Genomic DNA, 23,774 nt, shown 5'->3' on the forward strand with positions numbered 1-23,774 from the left:
AGTTCTTTTCTGTTTCATTTAAAAAGTTACTTCACTGCTTTTTGTCCTCCATAGTTTTTGAAGAGAAATCGTCACCTTTTTTTCTCCTGCAGGTATGTCTTATTTTTCTCTGGATGCTTCCAGATTCTTTCTTTGTCCGTAGTTTCCAGCAGTGTGATTAAGTTGTCTCTGGGCATGGATTTCTTTAGGTTTATTCTGTTGGTGGTTTGCTAAGTTTCTTGGACTTGTAGATTTATACCTTATGCCATTTTTGAGCCATGATTTCTTTAAATATTTTTTTCAGCTCTGTGCTCTTTCTCTTCTCTGGTTCTCTGATGACATGAATGTTAGACCTTTTGTTCTTGTTCCACAGGTTTGTGAAGCTCTGTTTAGTTTTTTACAGTTTTTTTCTCTGTTGTTCAGATTGGTTAATTTCTGTTGTTTTCAGGTTCACTTCCTCTTTCCCCTTTCATCTTTATTCTGCTTATTTGGTCCAGCCAGGGAGGGTTTTATTTTGGTAATTTTATTTTTTCATTTCTTGTGTTTCCATTTGGTTTTTCCTTGTTTCTTTTCTTTCCCTGCTAGTATTTTCTATGTTAACCTTTTTTCACCACTTGGTTGCTGTTCAGATACTTTTAAAATAGTTTCTTTGAAGTTTCTGTCCCATAATTATATCATCTCTTTCATCTAATCATTATCTGTCTATTGTATATTCCCAGGTAGGTTGAGATTTTTGTCGTTTTTCATGTGCTGATTAATTTTGAGTTGCACCCTGGACATTTGGAATATTACATTATTAGACTTTGGATTTTGTTTAAATTTTATGGCGGCTGTTGATTTTATTTGTTTTAGCAGGCAGTTGACCTGTCGGGGTCAGGCTTCAAATTCCTGTTTTCCTTTTGTCCCTCGTGTGCACTGTGCAGTATTGTTTGCCCGGCATTTGGGTGGAAGTCTTTCAGCCAGCCCTGTGCTCATGCAGAGCAGGGTCTTGTCTGCACACAGATGCAGGCAACCCCAGGACTTTATAACAACTCTGGGGCCATTTTCCGGAGCCCCACGGTGTGCCATTGGTCTGATGCCCGCGTTTTCCCTGGGCTCACCTCTCAGTCTGAGGCCTCGCATACCTAGGGCTCCCTCACTCCTACAGTGAAGCAGTGGGAGGACAGACAGACAGACAGACAGAGGCAGAGAGAGAAAGAGAGAGGCCACAGACTTTGCTCTGTTTTTTTTTTGTTTTTTTTTTTGTTTTTTTTTTTTTTTGCAGTACGTGGGCCTCTCACTGTTGTGGCCTCTTCTGTTGTGGAGCACAGGCTCCGGACGCGCAGGCTCAGCGGCCATGGCTCACAGGCCCAGCCGCTCTGCAGCATGTGGGATCTTCCTGGACTGGGGCACGAACTTGTGTCCCCTGTATCGGCAGGCGGACTCTCAACCACTGCACCACCAGGGAAGCCCTGCTCTGGCTTTTGGAGTATCATCGTCACAGGAAACAAAGGGTCCCTCCCTCACCATTGTAGTTCCCAGAAGCTCCTCTTGCTGTCTCGGTTGCCACCACAGCAGTGAGCTTTCCTGGGGGCTGCAGCACAAGAAGAAAAGGAGACAGAAAGAAAAAAACTGGAACATTTCCTACTTTCTCCTTAAGTTTTCCCTCCCCACTCTGGAACTGGAAGAGATAACCAGAGTTACTGCTGTTGTTACCAGAGTGCTCAGTTTCGGGGTTTTTGCCAAGTTAGGTTTAGGTCATAAGACCGCAGTTTTAAAAATGTGGTACCCTCATCGTGCATTTACAGGTACTCTGAGCTCTGGCATTCTCAACTCTGCCTGCCTCTGTTTACTTTTCAGGGACCCCAGATGTGCCTGCACTTTACCATGTGTTCTTTGGGAAAGGGGTGTGTGTGCTTCCATCTTACCCGGGACTAGAGCTTTCTGTACTTCGTTCTTTTATTTCCAAAACCAAATTCACTTCATTGTCTTCAGACCCATGGCCCTTCCTGTAGTACCCATCCTGCTGCAGAGAATCGCCATCAGATATGGCTTGACTTTTGGGTTCTGGTTTGAAAGCCATCTCATAGCATCTTCTCTTTGTCACGTCCCACCCAACTCATAGCCAGTCAGCGACCAGATTGCGTTTTCTGCCTTCTGAATATCCCGTAGCCACCTCCTCCCCTATGTTTTTGTTATTTTTGCCCTTGTTCATTGAGATCCTTACGTCTTGTTAGTCTTTTCTTCTCACCGCTTCTAACTGAGGATCCTTCTAATGCATCTTTGGCTTGGGCTGCCAAGGTGATCTTTCTGAAGCCACATGGAACACATTGCCCATATGCTTGGAATTACTCAGTTGTTGTTTATTGTTTAGAGGATAAATTAAACCTGGTAGCTTAGCACAAGGGGTCTACCCTTTGTCTTTCTTACTGCTCTTGATTTTCCTGTTCCCTTCTTCATCCCTTCAGCTTCGACCATACCAGACTACGTGCAGTTCCCAGAAAACGCTGTTTCTAGTTTCTACTGAGATTCCATCTGCCTTATCTTCGTGAGAGAGTTCACGGTACCTTTCTGTTGCCTTGTTGGCTTGGGAACTGTGGCCGAAGCTGTGGGAGAGATTCAGGGGGAAGGTAGACATGTTTTTACTGCCACTGCATTTGTTTCCTGCTGAGGAGGAGACGATGATTAACTCTAGAAATAATTACTGTTAATTTGCACAGCATCTTAGGTAGTTTACTTAAAGCTTTCTGATTTTGCCAGCCTCGTGTATCTTCAAAGAGTAGACATTCCGTTATTGCCATGGGAAAACGATTGATTCTGTGCCACAGGTCTGTACTGCACGTTTATGCTGCACAGGCTGGAGCAGGGAGATGTGGCTGCTCTGAGAGTTTATCAGCTCTAATGAATCATCCGGGGAACCTCAGGGAGGAGAGGCCTCAGGGAGAGCCTTGCAGTCTCCTCTGAAAACAGCCAGGAGCCTGGGAACCATCGCTCACTCAGCGTGAGGTGCTGAATCATTCAGCCCTGTGTCTCGTGTAGGAGACCCTCCTTAGCCCATTAGCATTCATGTCGGGTAAAGCCACTTAAAGTAAATCCAGCTAAAACAGAGACCCACATTTTGTAGTAAAGAGTGGAAAAAGGGTTTGATTGGGATTTTACCTTGAAAAATGAAATTTTAAAATTATTTTGTCTTACATTTGTCAGAATTTTGGATATACTTCCAAGTCCATATTGATTCTGAAAGTAACTAACTTGAGGAGGATTATAATTTTTCTGTTAGAATTGTATAATGAATACAGTGTGTATTTTATCAAATCTAAGATACAACTATAAGGCATATTGTTATTTTATATATGACTAAAAGAGAAAAAATCTTGCCAGTTTAACTTGATACAATGCTTTTTATCACTTAACCTTTTTATTTTATACTTGTTGAAATAAGTCTTTTGGATTTTTTTTATTATGTTATTCTTGAGCATCCATACAAAGGAAAATGTGAGTGAAGTAAATCAGTAAAGGTATTCATTCCTAAATCTACTTTCATACTTTGACTTTCTAATCATTCGTTTTTAAAATTAGGGTCATTGACGTTCATGTTTTCTCAAATAATATTATCCTCTATGCCACCAAGTACACTGAGATTTCAGCGATTCTTAAAAGAGAACCCCAATTTTCTCTCAGGGAGTCAACACCAGTCTGCAGGCTTTGGTGCTGGTGCTTTCTTGCTCTTATCAGAGGGAATCAATGGAAGGTTTTCAACAACTGCTAGGCTCCTGTTCCTCTTGAACAAGCCAGTATGTGATTTTTTTAATTTAAAACTGAGGAGTTGAGGTTTTCCAGTTATGACACCAAGAAATAAAAAATTGACAAAGCTCATACATTCTCAGGCAGTAACATCTATGTTGTAACTGCTGCCCGGCCCACAGTTTATAAGATTATAACAGATCATAGAGATGCTATTGATTGTAAGATGCACCCCATTTCAGAGATGTTAAAATGTGAACAACGTTCATATTAGAATTGATGAAAGATGGTATACCCTTCACTTCAAAATGTTTGTACGTTTCAGTTTTTATAACTATATTATAAAAGATGACTGTTTCTTGCGAAAATGGCTGAGATTTTGGCAGTTTTCCAAAGATCATTTCTGAAATTTCTTTTTATGTGTTTTTTTGTTTGTTTTTTTTTTTGCTGTACACGGGCCTCTCACCGTTGTCGCCTCTTCCGTTGTGGAGCACACACTCCAGACACACAGGCCCAGCGGCCATGGCTCACGGGCCCAGCCGCTCTGTGGCATGTGGGATCCTCCCAGACCGGGGCACAAACCCGCGTCCCCTGCACTGGCAGGCGGACTCTCAACCACTGCACCACCAGGGAAGCCCTGAATTTTTTAATACGAATAATATTTTGCAGGGAAGCCCTGAATTTTTTAATACCAATAATATTTTGAAGGACCAACATCATCATTCTGTACACTTTTTAAAAATTCACTTAATTTATCTAATCCTGTTGTATTTGTAGACGGTTTTGCATGTGATTTGAAAATTTTTCCAGTATCATTGTTATCATCTTCATGAAACCCTTCATCTTTGGCAAGATTAATAATTTTCTTTGTCAGACAGTTTGCATTAGACATGCACTATGTTGTCAGATATTTACAACATTCCACAATCAGGGAGAGATAGATCAACAGAGACCTTGATGTGATGAATGAGGAGAAACTGGTGTTTCTTGGGGACTACTTTTATAGTGGTCATTAATGCTTATTTTTGGACTCTGACAGCATTCAGCATTGTAAATACTGAGGTATTTATATAAGAACTGTACCTATAGCACAGGACTGTGATGGATATTTATGGTAATAACCCTGACTCTTCAAGAAAAATATATTAACACCAGTGATTTAAGGCAGCACATAATAAACATTTTTCCACTGATAAATAGTAATACTCATGATTTGTTTGTATAGTTTGAAAATGTATGTATGTTACACTGTGGTGTATCCTTATAACCAGTCATAAAATATCCATTTTGCTGATGAAGAGGAGTCTTAAAGACATTGTGACAGATACATATCTTAAACCTAATATGTGTTTTCTAATACTTACAGTCTCATTATAAATAATCAAACCTAAACAGTTAAGAATAAGTTCTGAGTCTTAAAGGTTAATCCTCTGGAATTGGGAAACTGCTGTAGTTAAATTATTTGATCAGTAAATTTTATTAACTGCTTTGGGAAACCATAATGATTACAACATTGTTTCTGTGGCAAAATGAAATCCAAGTCCCTGACCTATGAATAAGCATTTGGGACGTAAATAATTTTTGGGTTGAATTGTAATTTAAAGTAATCATGGATTTCAGAGTAATTTCATATGCTTGTATGTGAATTCAAAATTTTCCCTGTTCAGGTAATTTGAAATTTAAAAAAAAATGCAGGTTAAGGAAACTCTTAACAAGTAACACTTCAGGCCAGGTGGTTTGTTTGTTTGTTTTTCTCTGAGCAGTATTTATAAAAATTAACTAAAGTTACTTAGAATCTAATCCTGACAGTAATTCTCTGCAGTGAGGATTTTTATTCCAGGGTCACAGGTTGTGAAACTGACTCAGTCATTAGTAGTTTGCCCGAGATCACTTGGTATGTCCAGAGGCAGCATACAAGCCCAGTGTGTCTGACTTTCGAGATCATTCTTCTAGCTATTTTGCTTTGCTGTTTGTTCGTTTTTAAATCCCATATTAGTATTTGCTTTACTTTAGGTAAAACTTGTGGATTTGATGATTTTGTAGTGCAGGGATAGACAGACCTTTTGTGTAAAAGGGCAGATAGTCAGTGTTTTAGGCTTTGCAGCCCATAGACTGTCCTGAGTAACTACTCAACTCTGCCGTGGCAGTGAAAGCCGAAGCAAATGGGCGGGGCTGTGCTGGTAAAACCTTACCTAGGAGACCTTCAAGATGGCGGAGCAGTGAGCCGTGGAGATCACCTTCCTCCCCACAGATACATCAGAAATACGTCTACATGTGGAACAGCTCCTACAGAACACCTACTGAACGCTGGCAGAAGACCTTAGACCTCCCAAAAGGCAAGAAACTCCCCCATGTACCTGGGTAGGGCAAAAGAAGAAAGAAAAAACAGAGACAAAAGAATAGGGACAGGATCTGCACCAGTGGGAGGGAGCAGTGAAGGAGGAAAGGTTTCCACACACTAGTAAGCCCCTTCACTGGTGGAGACAAGGAGGATGGAGGGGAAGCTTCAGAGCCACGGAGGAGAGCGCAGCAACAGGGGTATGGAGGGCAAAGTGGACAGATGCCCACACAGAGGATCGCTGCCGACCAGCGCTCACCAGCCCGAGAGGCTTGTCTACTCATCCGCCGGGGCAGGCAGGGGCTGGGAGCTGAGACTTGGGCTTCGGAGGTCAGATCCCAGGGAGAGGACTGGGGTTGGCTGTGTGAAGACAGCCTGAAGGGGACTAGTGTGCCACAGCTAGCCATGAGGGAGTCCAGGGAAAAGTCTGGACCTGCCTAAGAGGCAAGAGACCATTGTTGTGGGGTGTGTGAGGAGAGGGCATTCAGAGCACTGCCTAAATGAGCTCCAGGCTGTAAGCCACGGCTATCAGCACATACCCCAGAGACGGGCATGAGATGCTAAGGCTGCTGCTGCAGCAACCAACAAGCTTGTGTGCGAGCACAGGTCACTCTCCAGACCTCCCCTCCTGGGAGCCTGTGCAGCCCGCCACTGCCAGGGTCCTGTGATCCAGGGACAACTTCCCTGGGAGAACACACGGAGTGCCTCAGGCTGGTGCAACGTCACGCCGGCCTCTGCTGCCCCAGACTTGCCCCACATTCCGTACCCCTCCCTCCCCACTGCCTGAGTGAGCCAGAGCCCCTAATCAGCGGTTCCTTTAACCCAGTCCTGTCTGAGCAAAGAACAGATGCCCTCAGGCGACCTACGCGCAGAGGCGGGGCCAAATCCAAAGCTGAACCCCAGGAGCTGTGCGAACAAACAAGAGAAGGGAAATCTCTCTCAGCAGCCTCAGGAGCAGTGGATTAAATCTCCACAATCAACTTGATGTACCCTGCATCTGCGAAATACCTGAATAGACAACGAATCATCCCAAATTGAGGAGATGGACTTTCAGAGCCATGATGTATATATTTTTTTCCTTTTCTCTTTTTGTAAGTGTGTATGTGTATGCTTCAGTGTGTGATTTTCTCTTTATAGCTTTGCTTTTACCATTTGTCCTAGGGTCCTGTCTGTCCGTATTTTTGGTTTGTTTGTTTCTTAGTATAGTTTTTAACGCTTGTTATCATTGGTGTATTTGTTTTTTGGTTTGGTTGCTCTCTTATTTCTTTTTTTTTATTACTTTTTAATTTTTTTAAATTTTTTATTTTAATAACTTTATTTTTTCATTGTTTCTCCCTCTCTCCCTCTCTCCCTCTCTCCCTCTCTCCCTCTCTCCCTCTCTCCCTCTCCCCCTCTCCCTCTCTCTCCCTCTCCCTCTCTCTCTCCCTCCCTCCCTCCCTTATCTTCTGGGCTGTGTGGCTTGACAGGGTTTTGGTGCTCCGGCCGGGTGTAAGGTCTGTGCCTCTGTGGTGGGAGAGCCAAGTTCAGGACATTGGTCCACCAGAGACCTCCCAGCTCCACATAATAACAAACAGTGAAAGCTCTCCCAGAGATTTCCATCTCAGTGCTAAGCCCCAGCTCCACTAAATACCAGCCAACTACAGGGCTGGACCCCCTAAGCCAAACAATTAGCAAGACAGGAACACAATCCCACCCATTAGCAGAGAGTCTGCCTAAAATCATAATAAACTCAGAGACACCCCAGAACACACCACTGGATACAGACCTGCCCACCAGAAAGACAAGATCCAGCCTCATCCACCAGGACACAGACACTAGTCCCCTCCAAAGAAGCCTACACAACCAACTGAAACAACTGTAGCCACTGGGGGCAGACACCAAAAACCACAGGAACTATGAACCTGCAGCTTGCGAAAAGGAGACCCCAAACACAGTAAGTCAAACAAAATGAGAAGACAGAGAAGCACACAACAGATGAAGGAGCAAGGTAAAAACCCACCAGACCAACAAATGAAGAGGAAATAGGCAGTCTACCTGAAAAAGTATTCAGAGTAATGGTGGTAAAGATAACCCAAAATCTTGGAAATAGAATGGAGGAAATACAAGAAACTTTTAACAAGGACCTAGAAGAACTAAAGAGTAAACAAACAATGATGAACAGCACAATAAATGAAATTTAAAATTCTCTAGAAGGAATCAATAGCTGAATAACTGAGGCAGAAAAACAGATAAGTGACCTGGAAGATAAAATAGTGGAAATAACTACTGCAAAGCAGAATAAAGAAAAAAGAATGAAAAGAATTGAGGCCACTCTCAGAGACCTCTGGGACAATATTAAATGTACCACTATTTGAATTATAGGGGTCCCAGAAGAAGAAGAGAAAGAAAGGGACTGAGAAAATATTTGAAGAGATTATAGTTGAAAACTTCCCTAATATGGGAAAGGAAATAGTTAATGAAGTCCAGGCAGGGCAGAGAGTCCAATACAGGATAAATCCAAGGAGAAACACGCCAAGACACATGTTAATCAAACTATCAAAAATTAAATACAAAGAAAAAATATTAGAAGCAGCAAGAGAAAACAACAAATAACATACAAGCGAATCCCCATAAGGTTAACGGCTGATCTTTCAGCAAAAACTCGGCAAGCCAGAAGGGAGTGGCAAGACATACTTAAAGTGATGAAAGGGAAAAACCTACAACCAAGATGACTCTACCCAGGAAGGATCTCATTCAGATTCAACAGAGAAATTAAAACCTTTACAGAGAAGCAAAACCTAAGAGAATTCAGCACCACCACACCAGCTTTACAACAAATGCTAAAGGAAGTTCTCTAGGCAGGAGACACAAGAGAAGGAAAAGTCCTACAATAACAAACCCAAAACAATTAAGAAAATGGCAATAGGAATGCACATATCGATACTTACCTTAAATGTAAATGGGTTAAATGCTCCAACCAAAAGACATCGACTGGCTGAATATATACAAAAATAAGACCCATATATATGCTGTCTACAAAAGACCCAGTTCAGTCCTAGGGGCACATACAGACTAAAAGTGAAGGGAAGGAGAAGATATTCCATGCAAATTGGTAACTAAAAGAAAGCTGGAGTAGCAATTCTCATATCAGACAAAATAGACTTTAAAATAAACACTATTACAAGAGACAAAGAAGGACAGTACATGATGGTCAAGGGATCAATCCAAGAAGAAGATATAACAATTGTAAATATTTATGTACCCAACATAGGAGCACCTCAGTGTGTAAGGCAAATGCTACCAGCCTAAAAGAAATCGACAGTAACACAATCACAATAGGGGACTTTAACACCCCACTTTCACCAAGGGACAGATCATCCAAAATGAAAATAAATAAGGAAACACAAGCTTTAAATGATACATTAAACAAGATGGAGTTAATTGATATTTATAGGACATTCCATCCAAGAACAACAGAATACACATTCTTCTCAAGTGCTCATGGAACATTCTCCAGGATAGATCATATCTTGGGTCACAAATCAAGCCTTGATAAATTTTAGAAAATTGAAATCATATCAAGTATGTTTTCTGCCCACAGTACTGTGAGACTAGATATCAGTTACAGGGGAAAATCTGTAAAAAATACAAACACATGGAGGCTAAACAATACACTACTTAATAACCAAGAGATCACTGAAGAAAACAAAGAGGAAATCAAAAAATACCTAGAGACAAATGACAATGAAAACATGATGACCCAAAACCTATGGGATGCAGCTAAAGCAGTTCTAAGAGGGAAGTTTATAGTAATACAATCCTACCTCAAGAAACAAGAAACATCTCAAATAAACAACCTAACCTTACACCTAGAGCAATTAGAGAAAGAACCAAAAAAAAAACCAAAGTTAGCAGAAGGAAAGAAATCATAAAGATCAGCTCAGAAATAAATGGAAAAGAAATGAAGGAAACAATAACAAAGGTCAATAAAACTAAAAGCTGGTTCTTTGAGAAGAAAACAAAATTGATAAACCATTAGCCACACTCATCAACAAAAAAAGGAAGACTCATCAATACACTTAGAAATGGAAAAGGAGAAGTAACACCTGACACTGCAGAAATACAGAGGATCATGAGAGATTACTACAAGCAACTCTGTGCCAATAAAATGGACGATGTGGAAGAAATGGACAAATTCTTAGGAAAGCACAACCTTCCAAGACTGAACCAGAAAGAAATAGAAAATATAATCAGACCAATCCCAAGCACTGAAATTGAGACTGTGATTAAAAATCTTCCAAAAAACAAAAGCGCAGGACTCGATGGCTTCACAGGTAAATTCTATCAAGCATTTAGAGAAGAGGTAACACCTGTCCTTCTCAAACTCTTCCCAAATATAGCAGAGGGAGGAACACTCCCAAACTCATTCTACAAGGCCACCATCACCCTGATACCAAAACCAGACAGTGGTGTCACAGAGAAAGAAAACCACGGGCCAGTATCACTGATGAACATAGTGATATAGATGCAAAAATCCTCAACAAAATACTAGCAAGCAGAATCCAACAGCACATTAAAAGGATCATACACCATAATCAAGTGGGGTTTATCCCAAATATGCAAGGATTCTTCAATGTAAGCAAATCAGTTAATGTGATACACCATATTAACAAACTGAAGAATAAAAACCGTATGATCATCTCAGTAGATGCAGAAAAAGCTTTTGACAAAATTCAACACCCATTTATGAAACAACCCTCCAGAAAGTTGGCCTAGAGGGAACTTATCTCATCATAATAAAGGCCATATATTACAAACCCACAGGCAACATTGTTCTCAATGGTGAAAAACTGAAACCATTTCCACTAAGATCAGGAACAAGACAAGGTTGTCCATTCTCACCACTGTTATTCAACATAGTTTTGTAAGTTTTAGCCATAGCAGTCAAAGAAGAAAAAGAAATAAAAGGAATCCAAATCGGAAAAGAAGTAAAGCTGTCAGTGTTTCAGATCACATAGTACTATATGTAGAGAATCCTAAAGATGCTACCAGAAAACTACTAGAGCCAATCAATGAATTTGGTAAAGTAGTAAGATACAAAATGCACAGATTTCTTGCATTCCTCTACACTAATAATGAAAAATCAGAAAGAGAAATTAAGGAAACACTCCCATTTACCACTGCAACAAAAAGAATAAAATACGTAGGAATAAACCTACCTAACTAAGGAGACAAAAGACCTATATGCAGGAAATTTTCAGGCACTGATGAAAGAAGTTAAAGGTGATACAAACAGATGGTGAGATATACCATGTTCTTGGATTGGAAGAATAAACATTGTGAAAATACCTCTACTACCCAGTGCAGCCTACAGATTCAGTGCAATCCCAATCAAACTACCATTGGCATTTTTCACAGAACTAGAAGAAAAATATTCACAATTTGTATGGAAACACAAAAGACCCCGAATAGCCAAAGCAATCTTGAGAAAGGAAAACGGAGCTGGAGGAATCAGGCTGCCTGACTTCAGACTCTAGTACAAAGCTACAGTAATCAAGACAGTGCGGTCCTGGCACAAAACCAGAAAGATAGATTAATGGAACAGGATAGAAAGCCCAGAGATGAATCCACACACGTAGGGTCACCTTATTTTTGATAAAGTAGGCAAGAATATACAATGGAGAAAAGACAGCCTCTTCAATAAATGGTGCTGGGAAAACTGGACAGCTACATGTAAAAGAATCAAAGTAGAACACTCCCTAACACCATACGCAAAAATTAACTCAAAATGGATAAAAACCTAAATGTAAGGCCAGACACTATAAAACTCTTGGAGGAAAACATAGGCAGAACACTCTGTGACATAAATTACAGCAAGATCCTTTTTGACTCATCTCCTTGAGAAATGATAATATAAACAAATGGGACTTAATGAAACTTAAAAGCTTTTGCACACCAAAGGAAATCATAAACAAGACGAAAAGACAACCCTCAGGATGGAGAAAATATTTGCAAGTGAAGCAACTGACAAAGGATTAATCTCCAAATTTTACAAGCAGGTCATGCAGCTCAATATCAAAAAAACAACCCAATCCAAAAATGTGCAGAAGACCTAAATAGACATTTCTCCAAAGAAGATATACAGATTGCCAACAAACACATGAAAGGATGCTCAACATCATTAATCGTTAGAGAAATGGAAATCCAAAGTATAATGAGGTATCACCTCACCCTGGTCAGAATGGCCATCGTCCAAAAATCTACAAACAATAAATGCTGGAGAGGGTGTGGAGGAAAGGGAACCCTCTTGCACTGTTGGTGGGAATGTAAACTGATACAGCCACTATGGAGAACAGTATGAAGGTTCCTTAGAAAATGAAAAATAGAAATACCATATGAGCCAGCAATCCCACTACTGGGCATATACCCTGAGAAAACCATAATTCAAAAGGAGTCATGTACCACAATGTTCACTGCAGCGCTATTTACAATAGCCAGAGCATGGAATGAACCTCTATTTACAATACCAAAGCATGGAATGAACCTAAGTGTCCATTGTCAGATGAATGGATAAAGAAGATATGGCACATATATATAATGCAATATTACTCAGCCATAAAAAGAAACGAAATTGAGTTATTTGTAGTGAGGTGGATGGACCTAGAGTCTGTCATACCGAGTGAAGTAATTCAGAAAGAGAAAAACAAATACCATATGCTAACACATATATATGGAATCTAAAAAAAGAAAAAAACGTTCTGTAGAACCTACGGAAAGGACTGGAATAAAGACGCAGACATAGAGAATGGACTTGAGGACACCATGGGGCGGGGAGGGGAATCTGGGAGGAAGTGAGAGAGTGCCTTGGACTTATATATACTAGCAAATGTAAAACAGATAGCTAGTTGGAAGCAGCCGCATAGCACAGGGAGATCAGCGCGGTGCTTTGTGGCCACCTAGAGGGGTGAGATAGGGAAGGTGGTCGGAGACACAAGAGGGAGGAGATCTGGAGATATATGTACATGTGTAGCTGATTGACTTTTTATAAAGCAGAAACTAACCATTGTAAAGCAGTTACACGCCGATAAAGATGTTTTAAAAAACCAAACACCTTATCTACACCGTCAGGCAGCTGGCCAGGTTTGACCTGAGGATTGTAGTTTCCTGACTCTTGTAGAGTTCTTCAACACTAAGTTGTTCATTTTGAGAAGATTGTTTTTTCACTTCTTTTAAAAAAATGATTCCCTTATTGTCCTTGTAAAACATAATTTTTGGTACATAAAAAAGCATATATGTAATATATATGTGTAAACTATCAAGCAAAATAACCCAGCAGGTAGAACACTAAGTTCTATCTGTGTACTATTCCCTAATCTAGGGATTGGCGGGTGTTTTTCTGTAAAGGGCCAGGTTGTAAATATCTTAGCGTTTTCAAACCATAAGATCTCTGTCATAACTACTAACTATGCATTGTAGCAAAGTAGTAACGATAGACACTGTGTAAATGAGTGAGCACGGCTGACTTTCAGTAAAACTTACTTAGGGACTGAAATCTGGATTTCATATAATTTTTATGTGGTCATGAAATACTCGCTTCATTTTTTTGACCATTTAAAAATGTGCAAAACCATTCTTAGCTTATGAAACATAAAAAACAGGCGGCGGGCTGAATTTGGCCCCTGAACCATAGTTTGTCAACCCCTGTCTTGACTGTGCCTCTGTCTTCTCCCAGAGGTGACCATTATCTTGAATTTTGGATATATCATTCCTATGGATTTTTTTTAAATGCTTTTTCCTCTTACATATATGTGTCTGAATGATGTCTTGTTCTGTTTTGCCTATTTTTGAGCATTATAAAAATTACATCATACTGTATATAGATTAGGACTTGCCTTTTTTCATGCGTCATTATTTTTCTAAGATTCATTTACATAGTTGGGTTTAGCTGTGTAATATTCTGTTGTATGAATATACTGCAGTTAATTCACCTGACAGTAGGTATTTAGGTTGAATCTAGTTTCTGCTTTGAACTAGTTTCTGTTTTTGTTTTTCTAAGATTCATTTACATAGTTGGGTTTAGCTGTATAATATTCTGTTGTATGAATATACCGCAGTTAATTCACCTGACAGTAGGTATTTAGGTTGAATCTAGTTTTTGCTTTGAACTAGTTTCTGTTCCTGGTACACATATACAAGAATTTCCTTGGTTATCTGTTTTCTTCTGTTGAATGATTTAACAGAACACTTATGAATTTTATAAAAAATGATGAAACAGTATTATTTACCTTGAGAAATGTTATTGTCTTACTTCCTCATCTTAAATCATTCTTTATTTATTTACATTAATGGAAAAATGCCTTTAAAATGTGCAGTGAAGTGTTAAATATTTAATTCATTCTTTCACTCATTTTTTTAGTATTACACAAACATTTATTGACTAATATATTAGGTTCTGTGCCAGCAAGAGAACTTAAACAGTAAAGGAGATAGACAATTAAACCAAAAATTAAGTAATAAATGACAGCTGTTTATTGAAAGCTTACTATGCTAGACATTATGTTAAACAATTTATGTGCATTATCTCTGTATTAGTCTACTAGAGCTGCTGTAACAAAATTCCACAATCTGAATGTCTTACACAACAGAAATTTATTACCTCACAGTCTGGAGGGAAGAAGTGAGAGATCAGCATGTCAGCAGGGTTTGTTCCTTCTGAGGGTTGTGAGAAGAATCCGCTCCCTGTCCTCTGGTGGTTGCCTGGCTATCTTTAGCATTCCTTGACATGTAGAGTCATCACCCCAGCCTCTCCCTTCATTTTACATGGTGTTTTACCTGTACAGGCGTGTGTCTCCAAATTTCCCCTTTTTTCTAAGGACACCAGTTATACTAGATTGGAGCCCACCCTCATGATCTCTTTTAACTTGATAAAGATCTTGTCTCCAACTAAGGTCACATTCTGAGGTACTAGAGGTTAGAACTTAAGCATATGAATTCTGGGGGAATACAGTTCAACCCAGAAAGCTCTCTATTAGTCTTTACAGCAATCCCAGGTAACTCTGTGGAACCTTAATATACAGTTGAATCTTGAACAGTGCGGGGATGAGGGCATCATCCCGCCTTGCTGTTGAAAATCTGTATATAACTTAAGCCTACCCTCCACCTACCCTCCATATACATGGTTCCTCCAAGTCATGTCTGCAGCTTTGCATCCATGGATTCAACAACCGCAGATTGTGTAGGATTGTATGTTTACTATTGAAAAACATCTGAGTATAAGTGGGTCTCACAGTTCAAATCCGTATTATTTAAGGGTCAACTGTACTGGTCTTATCGTAGAGCGTATTGCAGTGCAGAAACCCTAGCTGCTAAAAAATGACTTCTGCATTGTACCAGGACAAGATGGCATGGACTCAGTTTTCCCTGCTCTTCCCGCCTAAATACAGTTAAATACTCTGGAAGTAACATCTCCTGTATATCATGGACTGGGTGTTGGACATGCCTGAAATCCAGATCCACCACTGACATAGACAAAAATACAAAGAAACCAAACAAACAAAATAAAACCCAGAAAATCCTCTCAGTTGCCAACGTACTAGGAAAGAACCCCAATATGTGCCACAGGGGGGTCCTGGTGAGTGATTTAAACTGTGGTCAGCAGTGAAGCCCCAGGGCTTCCCTACCCCATCCCACAACTGGAGCATCAGCAGGTGACTTGGAGGGCAGTTTGACCCACCAGTGGCAACAAAGCCCTGGACCGTCCTGGTCTACTCAACAACTAGTACATGGGCAGGTGATCCATCTATCCATAGCAGAAGTTGCTACAAAGCTGTGTCCCCATTCTGTCCACCTAATGACAAGGAGACCAGGCCCAGGGGCATCTGCCCCTCACCCCCACCCTCAGGAGATCTTCAGTAACAGCAGGTGACCCAGGGAAGCAACTTCATCCTCATAGAATAACAGCAGAACGGACTGAGCAGGACCTCCATCAGCACCAGAACAACAAAGCAGACCAGATTAACATTACAAGAGTTCAGAAGGCCAAACTGTCATTGGAGTGAAGCCCCACAACAGTAGGCCAGGACCTAAGTGGCCTGCTCAAACAGAACATGTAAATAGGATCAAGAGTCTTCTAACATAATACCTAAAATATTCAGGATACAATAAAAAAATCACTTGTCATACCAGGAACCAGGAAAACCACAACTTGACATTGAGCTGACCTAGGGCCAGTGGAATACTGGAACTATCTGACAAAGATTTTCAAGCTGCTTTAAACAAATACTTCAACAAGCAATTAGGAATTCTTTGGAATGAAAAAAGGAGAAAATCTCAGTGAAGGATTAGTAGTTATAAAAAGAACCAATTGGCAGTTATATAATTGAAAAATATAATAACCAAAATTTAAAATTCACTGGGTAGAATCAGTAGTAGAGTGGAGCTGATGGAGATATAATCACTGAACTTGAAGGCAGATCAGTTGAATTTACTCAATCTGATTAACAGAAAAAAGACTGAAAAAAGTTATCAGAGTCTTAAGGATTTGTGGGACAATAATAAAAGATTTAACATTTGTATCATTGGAGCCCAAAGGATAATAGAAAGAGCATGGGAGTGTAAAAAGTATTTGAAGAAATAATAGCTGAAAACTTTCCACATTTGGTGAAAGACAAATTTAAAGCTTCAAGAAGCTGAGCAAACCCTGAAATAGGATACACTTAAAGAAATCTTCACTTAGGAATATTAAATTTCTGAAAGTAAAAGACAAAGAAAACAAATCTTAAAATAGCCAGAGAGAAATGACACATTAGATATGAAGGACTACCAATTGGAACAACACCAAATTTCTCATCTGAAACCGTGGAGGCCAGAAAGAAGTGGCATAAAAATTTTCAAGTGCTGAAAGAAAAGAACTGTCAACCCTGAATCCTATATTTGATGAAACCATCCTTCAGGAATGAAGGGGAAATAAAGACATTCTCAAACGAAATAAGCTAAAAGAATTTATTGTTAACGTAGCAAACAGAATTACTAGGGAGAAAGAGAGACATTACATAATAACAAAAGAATCAGTCCAATAAGAAGTTATCACAATCCTTAATGGGTGTATACCAAACAACCAAACTTCAAAATATATAAAACTAATAGAGCTGAAAGGAGAAATAAACAAATCCACAAGTATAGTTGGGGACTTGAATACAGTGATTGATAGAACTGCTAGTCAGAAATGAGCAAGGGTATAGAATAGCTAAACACCACCACAGGCCACCAAGATCTAATTTACATCCTATCCAACAATAGCAGAATACATTATTTTTTCAAGTGCCCACGGACCATTCACCAAGATAGACCATATGCTGGATCATAAATCTTAACTAATTTAGAAGAATTAAAGTTATATGACATATATTCTTTGAACATAATGGAATCAAACTAGAAATCAATAATAGATGACAAGAAAATCTACAAACACTTGAAAGTTAAAAATACTTCTAAATAATACAGAGACAAAGAGGAAATCTAAAAGGAAAGTTAAAAATACAAAGAATGAATGAAAATACACACATCACATATCAAAATAAGTGAGATGCAGCTAAAGCACTGCTGTGAGGGAAATTTATAGCACTAAAGGCTTACATTAGAAAAGAAAAGTCTCAAATCCGTAGTCTAAGTTCCTATCTGAAGATGCTAGAAAAAGAAGAGCAAGATAGACCCAAAGCAAGCAGGATGAGGGAAATCATTAAGAGTAGAAGTCAGTGAAATTGAAAACAGGAACACTTCTGAGAAATGTAATGAAACAAAAAATTGGTTCTTAGAAAAAAAATGAATGAAATTGATAAATCTCTAGCAAGATTGATAAAAAGAAAGAGATGACACAAATCACCAATATCAGGAATGAAACAGGATATCACTACAGATCTTATAGTGAGTAAAAAGATGACAACTTTACACTCATAAGTTAAACAGCCTAGAAGAAATGCACCAACTATTTGAAAACCACGAACTACCAGAACTTAGCCAAATTGAAATAGATATCTTCTATAGTCCTGTAACTATTTTTAAAATTGAACTTTTGATTAAAAACTGAAAAGGAATAAATCTCCAGGCCTTAGTGGTTTCACTGGAGCATTTTACCAAACACAGAAAGCATTAACATCAATTTGATAAAATGATACCGTCTCTTTCAGGCTGTCAGAGCAGAAGGAACACTTCCCAACTCATTTTGAGGCCTGTATTACCGTGATACCAAAACTGTACAAATACAGCACAAAAAAGAAAACCACAGACTAATATCTCATTGACTTAAATGCAAAAATTCTCAACAAATTTTAGCAAATTGAATCCAACCACAACCAAGTGGGATTTAGTCTGGAAACCCAAGTCTGTTTCAGTATTAGAAAATCAATGAGGGGCTTCCCTGGTGGTGCAGTGGTTGAGAGTCCGCCTGCCAATGCAGGGGCCACGGGTTCGTGCCCCGGTTTGGGAAGATCCCACATGCCGCGGAGCGGCTGGGCCCGTGAGCCATGGCCACTGAGCCTGCGCATCCGGAGCCTGTGCTCCACAATGGGAGAGGCCACAACAGTGAGAGGCCCGCGTACCACAAAAAAAAAAAAAAAAAAAAAAATTCAGTGAGATCCACCATATCAACAGGCTAAAGAAGAAAAATCATGTGATCATAACAATGGATGCAGAAAATGTTTTGACAGAATTCAACATCATAATAAATAAAAACTATCAGTAAGTAGAAAGCAAGGGGAATGTCCTCCACCTCATTATAGTCATCTATAAACAAACTTACACCTAACTTAATACTTACAGGTAGAGGACTGAATGCTCTCCCTCTACAGTCTGGAAAAGGACAAGGAAGTTAGCTCTCACCACTGTTAATCAACATACTGCTGGCAGTTTTGGTTACTGCAGTAAGGAAAGAAAAAGAAAGAAAAGACATACAAATTTGAAAAGAAGGAATGAAACTATTGCTATTTCCAGTTGACATGATTATCTGCATAGAATATCTGAAGGACTCAACCAAAACACTCCTAGAACTAAAAAATGAATTTATTATTGTTATAAAAGTATAAGGTCACTTCACAAAAATCAACTGATTTCTATACATTGACAATGAACAAGTGGAAACATATTTAAAAAAACGCAATACCATTTACAATTGCTCCAAAAAAAATGAACAAAAGTATAATAAAACATGCAGGATTTGTGCAATTAAAATGACAAAATCTTGATGAAATTGAAGATTTAAATATTTGGAGAATCATACCATGTTCATTAATTGGAAGACTCAAGGTAATGAAAATGGCAAGTATTCTTAAATTGTTTTACTAATAATTGTAATTCTTAGTAAACCCTCAGAAACATTTTTTTATAGACAAGCTTATTTTTAAAATTTATATAGACAGAGAAAGGCCTTAAAATAGCCAAACAATTCTGAAGAAGACTGAAGTGGGAAGAATGACTCTTCCTGGTGTCACAGCTTGCTTGTAGCTGCAGTGGTCGAAGCAGTATAGTGCTAGTGGAAGGACAGGCACATAGGTCAGTGGAACAGTGTGAGGAACCCAGAAGTAAATTCACACCAATATGCCCTGCTAATTCTTGACAAAGAAGCAAGAGCAGTTCAGTGGGGGAGGGATTGCCTTTTCAGCATTAGTGCTGGAGAAATTGGACATCCACCTGTAGGCAAAAATATGAACCTTGACCTAAACCTCACACGTAATATAAGTAACTCAATACAGATCATGCACTCTAATGTAAAACATAAAATTGTAAAACTTAGAGAAAAAGAAGAAAATTTCAAGACCTAGGACTAGACGAAGAGTGCTTAGACTTAACACCAAAAGCACAATCCATAAAAGAAAAACTTGATAAATTGGACTTCATGAGAATTTAAAACTTTTGCTCTGCAAAAGACTCTGTTAAGAGGAAGAATATACAAGTTACAGATTGGCGGAAAATATTTGTAAACCCCATGTTTAACAAACGACTTGTATCTAGAACATATAAAAACCCACCAAAACTCAACATTAAAAATATGAAGAGTCCAGTTAGAAAATGGGCAAAAGACAATCTAAACATTTCATTGAAGAGGACGAATGGCAGACACAGATGGCAGATAAACACATGAAAAGATGTTCAACATCATTAGCCATCTGGGGAATGCAAATTAAAACCACAGTAGTATATCACTACCCATCCATCAGAATGGCTCAAATAAAAATTGTGATAAAACCAAATGCTGGCGAGGATTTGGAAAAAGTGGGTGACCGTAACATTGCTAGTAGGGATGTTAAATGATACAGCCACTTTGCAAAACTGTTTGGCAGTCCCTTTTAAAACTACAAATGGATGTGTCACACCAAGAGCAGGTAATGCTGCGCTCTTGGGCATTTGTCCCAGAGAAGACAAAACTTATTTTCACTAAGAAACTTATTACATGCATGTTCTTAGCAACTTTGTTCTTGTGGGTTCTTTTGTTTTGTTTTGTTTTGTGGTACGCGGGCCTCTCACCGCTGTGGCCTCTCCCGTTGCAGAGCACAGGCTCCGGACGCGCAGGCTCAGTGGCCATGGCTTACGGGCCCAGCCGCTCTGCGGCATGTGGGATCCTCCCGGACCGGGGCACGAACCCGCGTTCTCTGCATCGGCAGGCGGACTCTCAACCACTGCGCCACCAGGGAAGCCCAGCAACTTTGTTCTTAATAGCCAAAACTGTGAAACCCCAGTGTCCTTCATAGGGTGAATGAATGAACAAATTATGGTACTTCCATACTATAGTCTGCTGCTCAGCACTGAGATGGAACAGGCCATTCAGTCATGCGTCCAGTGTCTTGGATGGACTCCAGGGAAGTAATACCAAGTGAAAACAGTCAACCTCAGAAGGATGCATACTGCGTGATTCCATACATATATATAGAACTTGTGAAATATAATTGTAGGCGTGGGGAACAGATTGGTAGTTGACGGGCAGAGATGGGAGCAGTGAATGTGGCTATCAAGTGACATAGTAATGGTACAGTTAAGTATCTTGATTTGATGGTGGTCACATAAGGCTATGCGTGTGATAAAATTGTACTGATGGAGATACAGAAACGTGAGCACTTGTAACTGGTGAAATGTCTGGTTCGTGCAGTGCCAGCTTCCCAGTGTGTATAGGTACCACAGTTATGCAGGACGATACAGTTGGGAGAGGGTGGGTGAAGGATACATGGGACCTCCCTGTACATTACTTCTCACCTTTCTGTTGTTATCTATAATATTTCAAACTAAAATGGTTAAATTCCTACATAGGCATAGAAGGAAGTCTGGAGGAGAACACTGAAACTGTAAGTTTCTCAGATGGTAGAATTACGAATGATTTGTATTTTCTTTGTTTCATACGTTTTCAACAGTGAACATATATGATTTTTATGAGAGAAAAAAATACTGACATAAGCTAAATGGATTCAATGAAAACTAATTTCCAATGGAAATGTTCATTGCAAAATTTGCTCAAAAGGGTCCATTTGAATTACGAACTTGGAGGGCATTGGTAGCCTTGCAAGATTTTCAGAGTCACAGTGGGATCAGAACACAGAGTGTAGAAGATTTAAAAATAAATGGGAAGCAGGTAAAAGCAGGGAAATATAAAAAGTACGCATTCGGCAATCCGACAGAAAGACGTGAGAAGGGGAAGTGGGACGAGGATTTTTCAGTTGGGAGGCTCTTGATCCACAGCTGGTGCCGCAGGAAGAGAAAGTGGGTAATTATGAGTAATTTCTAATGAGAAGATCATTCCATGCTTATGATAAACCATGTTAGTTGGCGTGTGGTTGGGCGGGTCATTTGCAGTCCAGGACCAGGGCATGCCCGGGTGCAGGGAGTTGGCGCTCATGTTATTCCCTGTCGTGTGCGTGTGTGTGTGTGCACGTGTGTGTTTACTGTGTAAGCGAACATGTAGCAGTGATGGGCCTTTGTAGAGGAAGATTTTGATTTGGGGTTTAGCTAACCTCCAAAGCAGTTTTAAAAGACATGTTGACTTAAATGGCTAATAAAAAGGTAGCTGGTCTCTATTTGAATAATTACATTTGGGGTTTAATTGCTTCCTTCTGTTCTCACTGAATGTGTTGGTTAAATCGCCAAAGGAGAATGCCAGCGTCTTTAATCAGTTTATCAGCTAATCGTTTAGACTTGATCAGTATTTGCCACCAGAAGTAGTGGCGCCGGGCGGTCCCTAGGTAAGATGCTGCTGTAGCCTTAGTCGTTCTTTAACCTTAGTACATTAAATGATGCACAGGGCACCCTGCACAACCTGGCAGCTCTGTGCGAAGGCAGGCGCAGCTCTTCACGAGGAGGGAAGCCGAGAAGCAAAGAGGAAGAGGTACGCCTCCTGCATGCTCGCTGCCTCACGCCGTCACTTTGAGTTGATTGCCTTCCTTTCCTGCATGGTTTAAATTCCTAACAATGACTGGACGATCTTTAGGTCTGTAGGGACCTGTTAATATATTTTGACTGACATACTGTGTCATAATTTTGCCCCATAACTGTTATTCAGAATTCTGAGTTCAATTTCTTTTCTTTTGATAAAATTAAAAATTTGTTATTGTGTTGTTTTTCTTTTCAGAAACAAATTGATCTAGATTAAACACTTGAAAGCTAATATTACATTGCCATTAACCAGATTTCAAAACTTTTATTTCTTATATTCACATTAACACTTTTCTTTAAATAAAAAACATTTTAGCAATGAAAACGGTAGTGTTTTTTTTTTTTTAATTAAAATGTTGCGTTTTTTTTCTCTTCGTAGGTTTATCTGGCAAGGCTGAGACAAATAAGACTGCAGAATTTCAATGAGCGCCAACAGATTAGAGCGAAGCTTCGTGGTGAAAAGGCAGGTTGAAAATCTTTTTCAAAAAGTAATTGAATGACATTATAATACACTGAGATTATGTGCCACTAACACAAAATAAAGTCTGATGAAGACAGTGAAGGTCAAAGACCAGAAAACTATACATAGTGTTGCAGTATATCTTATTTATATGACTTAAAATTGATAAGACCTTTTGTTCCGGGGGGATTCTGAGAGGAAAGTGTGAGTGGTACCCATGGACATATAAAATGGTACGTTTTATATCTTTCTGTTCTGTCTTTTTTCTCAGTGTCCATAGGAGTTGACGGTTGTGGAGCGTTCAGTTGCAGCCATGAACGACTTGCCATTTTTCATTTTTAGATGTTAGTTTATTCATGTGAAGTCTACAGTGAGTTTGCGGTTCTGTCCTAAGTGGTCTGCTCACTACTTATTTTGTAGAAAGAAGCTGACAGCTCCAAAGGACAGGAAGGAAGTGAGGAGTCTGACGTGAGGCGTAAGAAAGTGGAAGTGCTGAAGGTATGTACTGGAAGTGATACAGGTTTTCCTAGAGGAAATGGAAACCCGAGATAGAAAGTTGTGTTCTTAAGTCTTTCGTAGTAAACCAACTTATTCTCTTGCCTTAACTTTTCTTTCCCTTTTATCCCTCACTTTTCCATTTCTGAAAAATAGCATTTTGCTCTCTTCATGTCATATTTATGGAGAGCAATTTGATGAAGCAGCATAAATACATGAAACTATCACACAAGTAACCTTAAGAAGAGAAAATGGTAACCCTAAAAGTGAAAAACATAATCTCTGTTTCTGTGAAGACAAGTTTGTGCATAATAGTCATAGTTGTAAATTTTTATTTCCATTTGACTGTACCTGCATCTATTTTCATTCCAGAAGTACTTACTGAGTAGC

At 39.5% G+C, this 23,774-nt stretch overlaps 1 protein-coding gene across 3 annotated transcripts in view; it reads left to right on the forward strand.

Annotated features, from left to right (window-relative positions):
- NEK1 (NIMA related kinase 1) overlaps positions 1-23,774 on the forward strand; it is a 231,692-nt gene that overhangs the window by 124,795 nt on the left and 83,123 nt on the right. The window contains exons 21-23 of one of the 3 annotated variants that reach the window (XM_060015312.1): positions 22,299-22,382; positions 22,809-22,892; positions 23,310-23,387. The exons of the other annotated variants lie outside the window; for them this stretch is intronic. Coding sequence (XP_059871295.1) covers positions 22,299-22,382; positions 22,809-22,892; positions 23,310-23,387 — 246 coding nt within the window. The remainder of the gene's footprint in view (positions 1-22,298; positions 22,383-22,808; positions 22,893-23,309; positions 23,388-23,774) is intronic. 3 annotated transcript variants of the gene reach the window in all.

Source organism: Delphinus delphis, chromosome 6, assembly GCF_949987515.2.
Source record: "Delphinus delphis chromosome 6, mDelDel1.2, whole genome shotgun sequence".
Classification (NCBI taxonomy): Eukaryota; Metazoa; Chordata; class Mammalia; order Artiodactyla; family Delphinidae; genus Delphinus; species Delphinus delphis.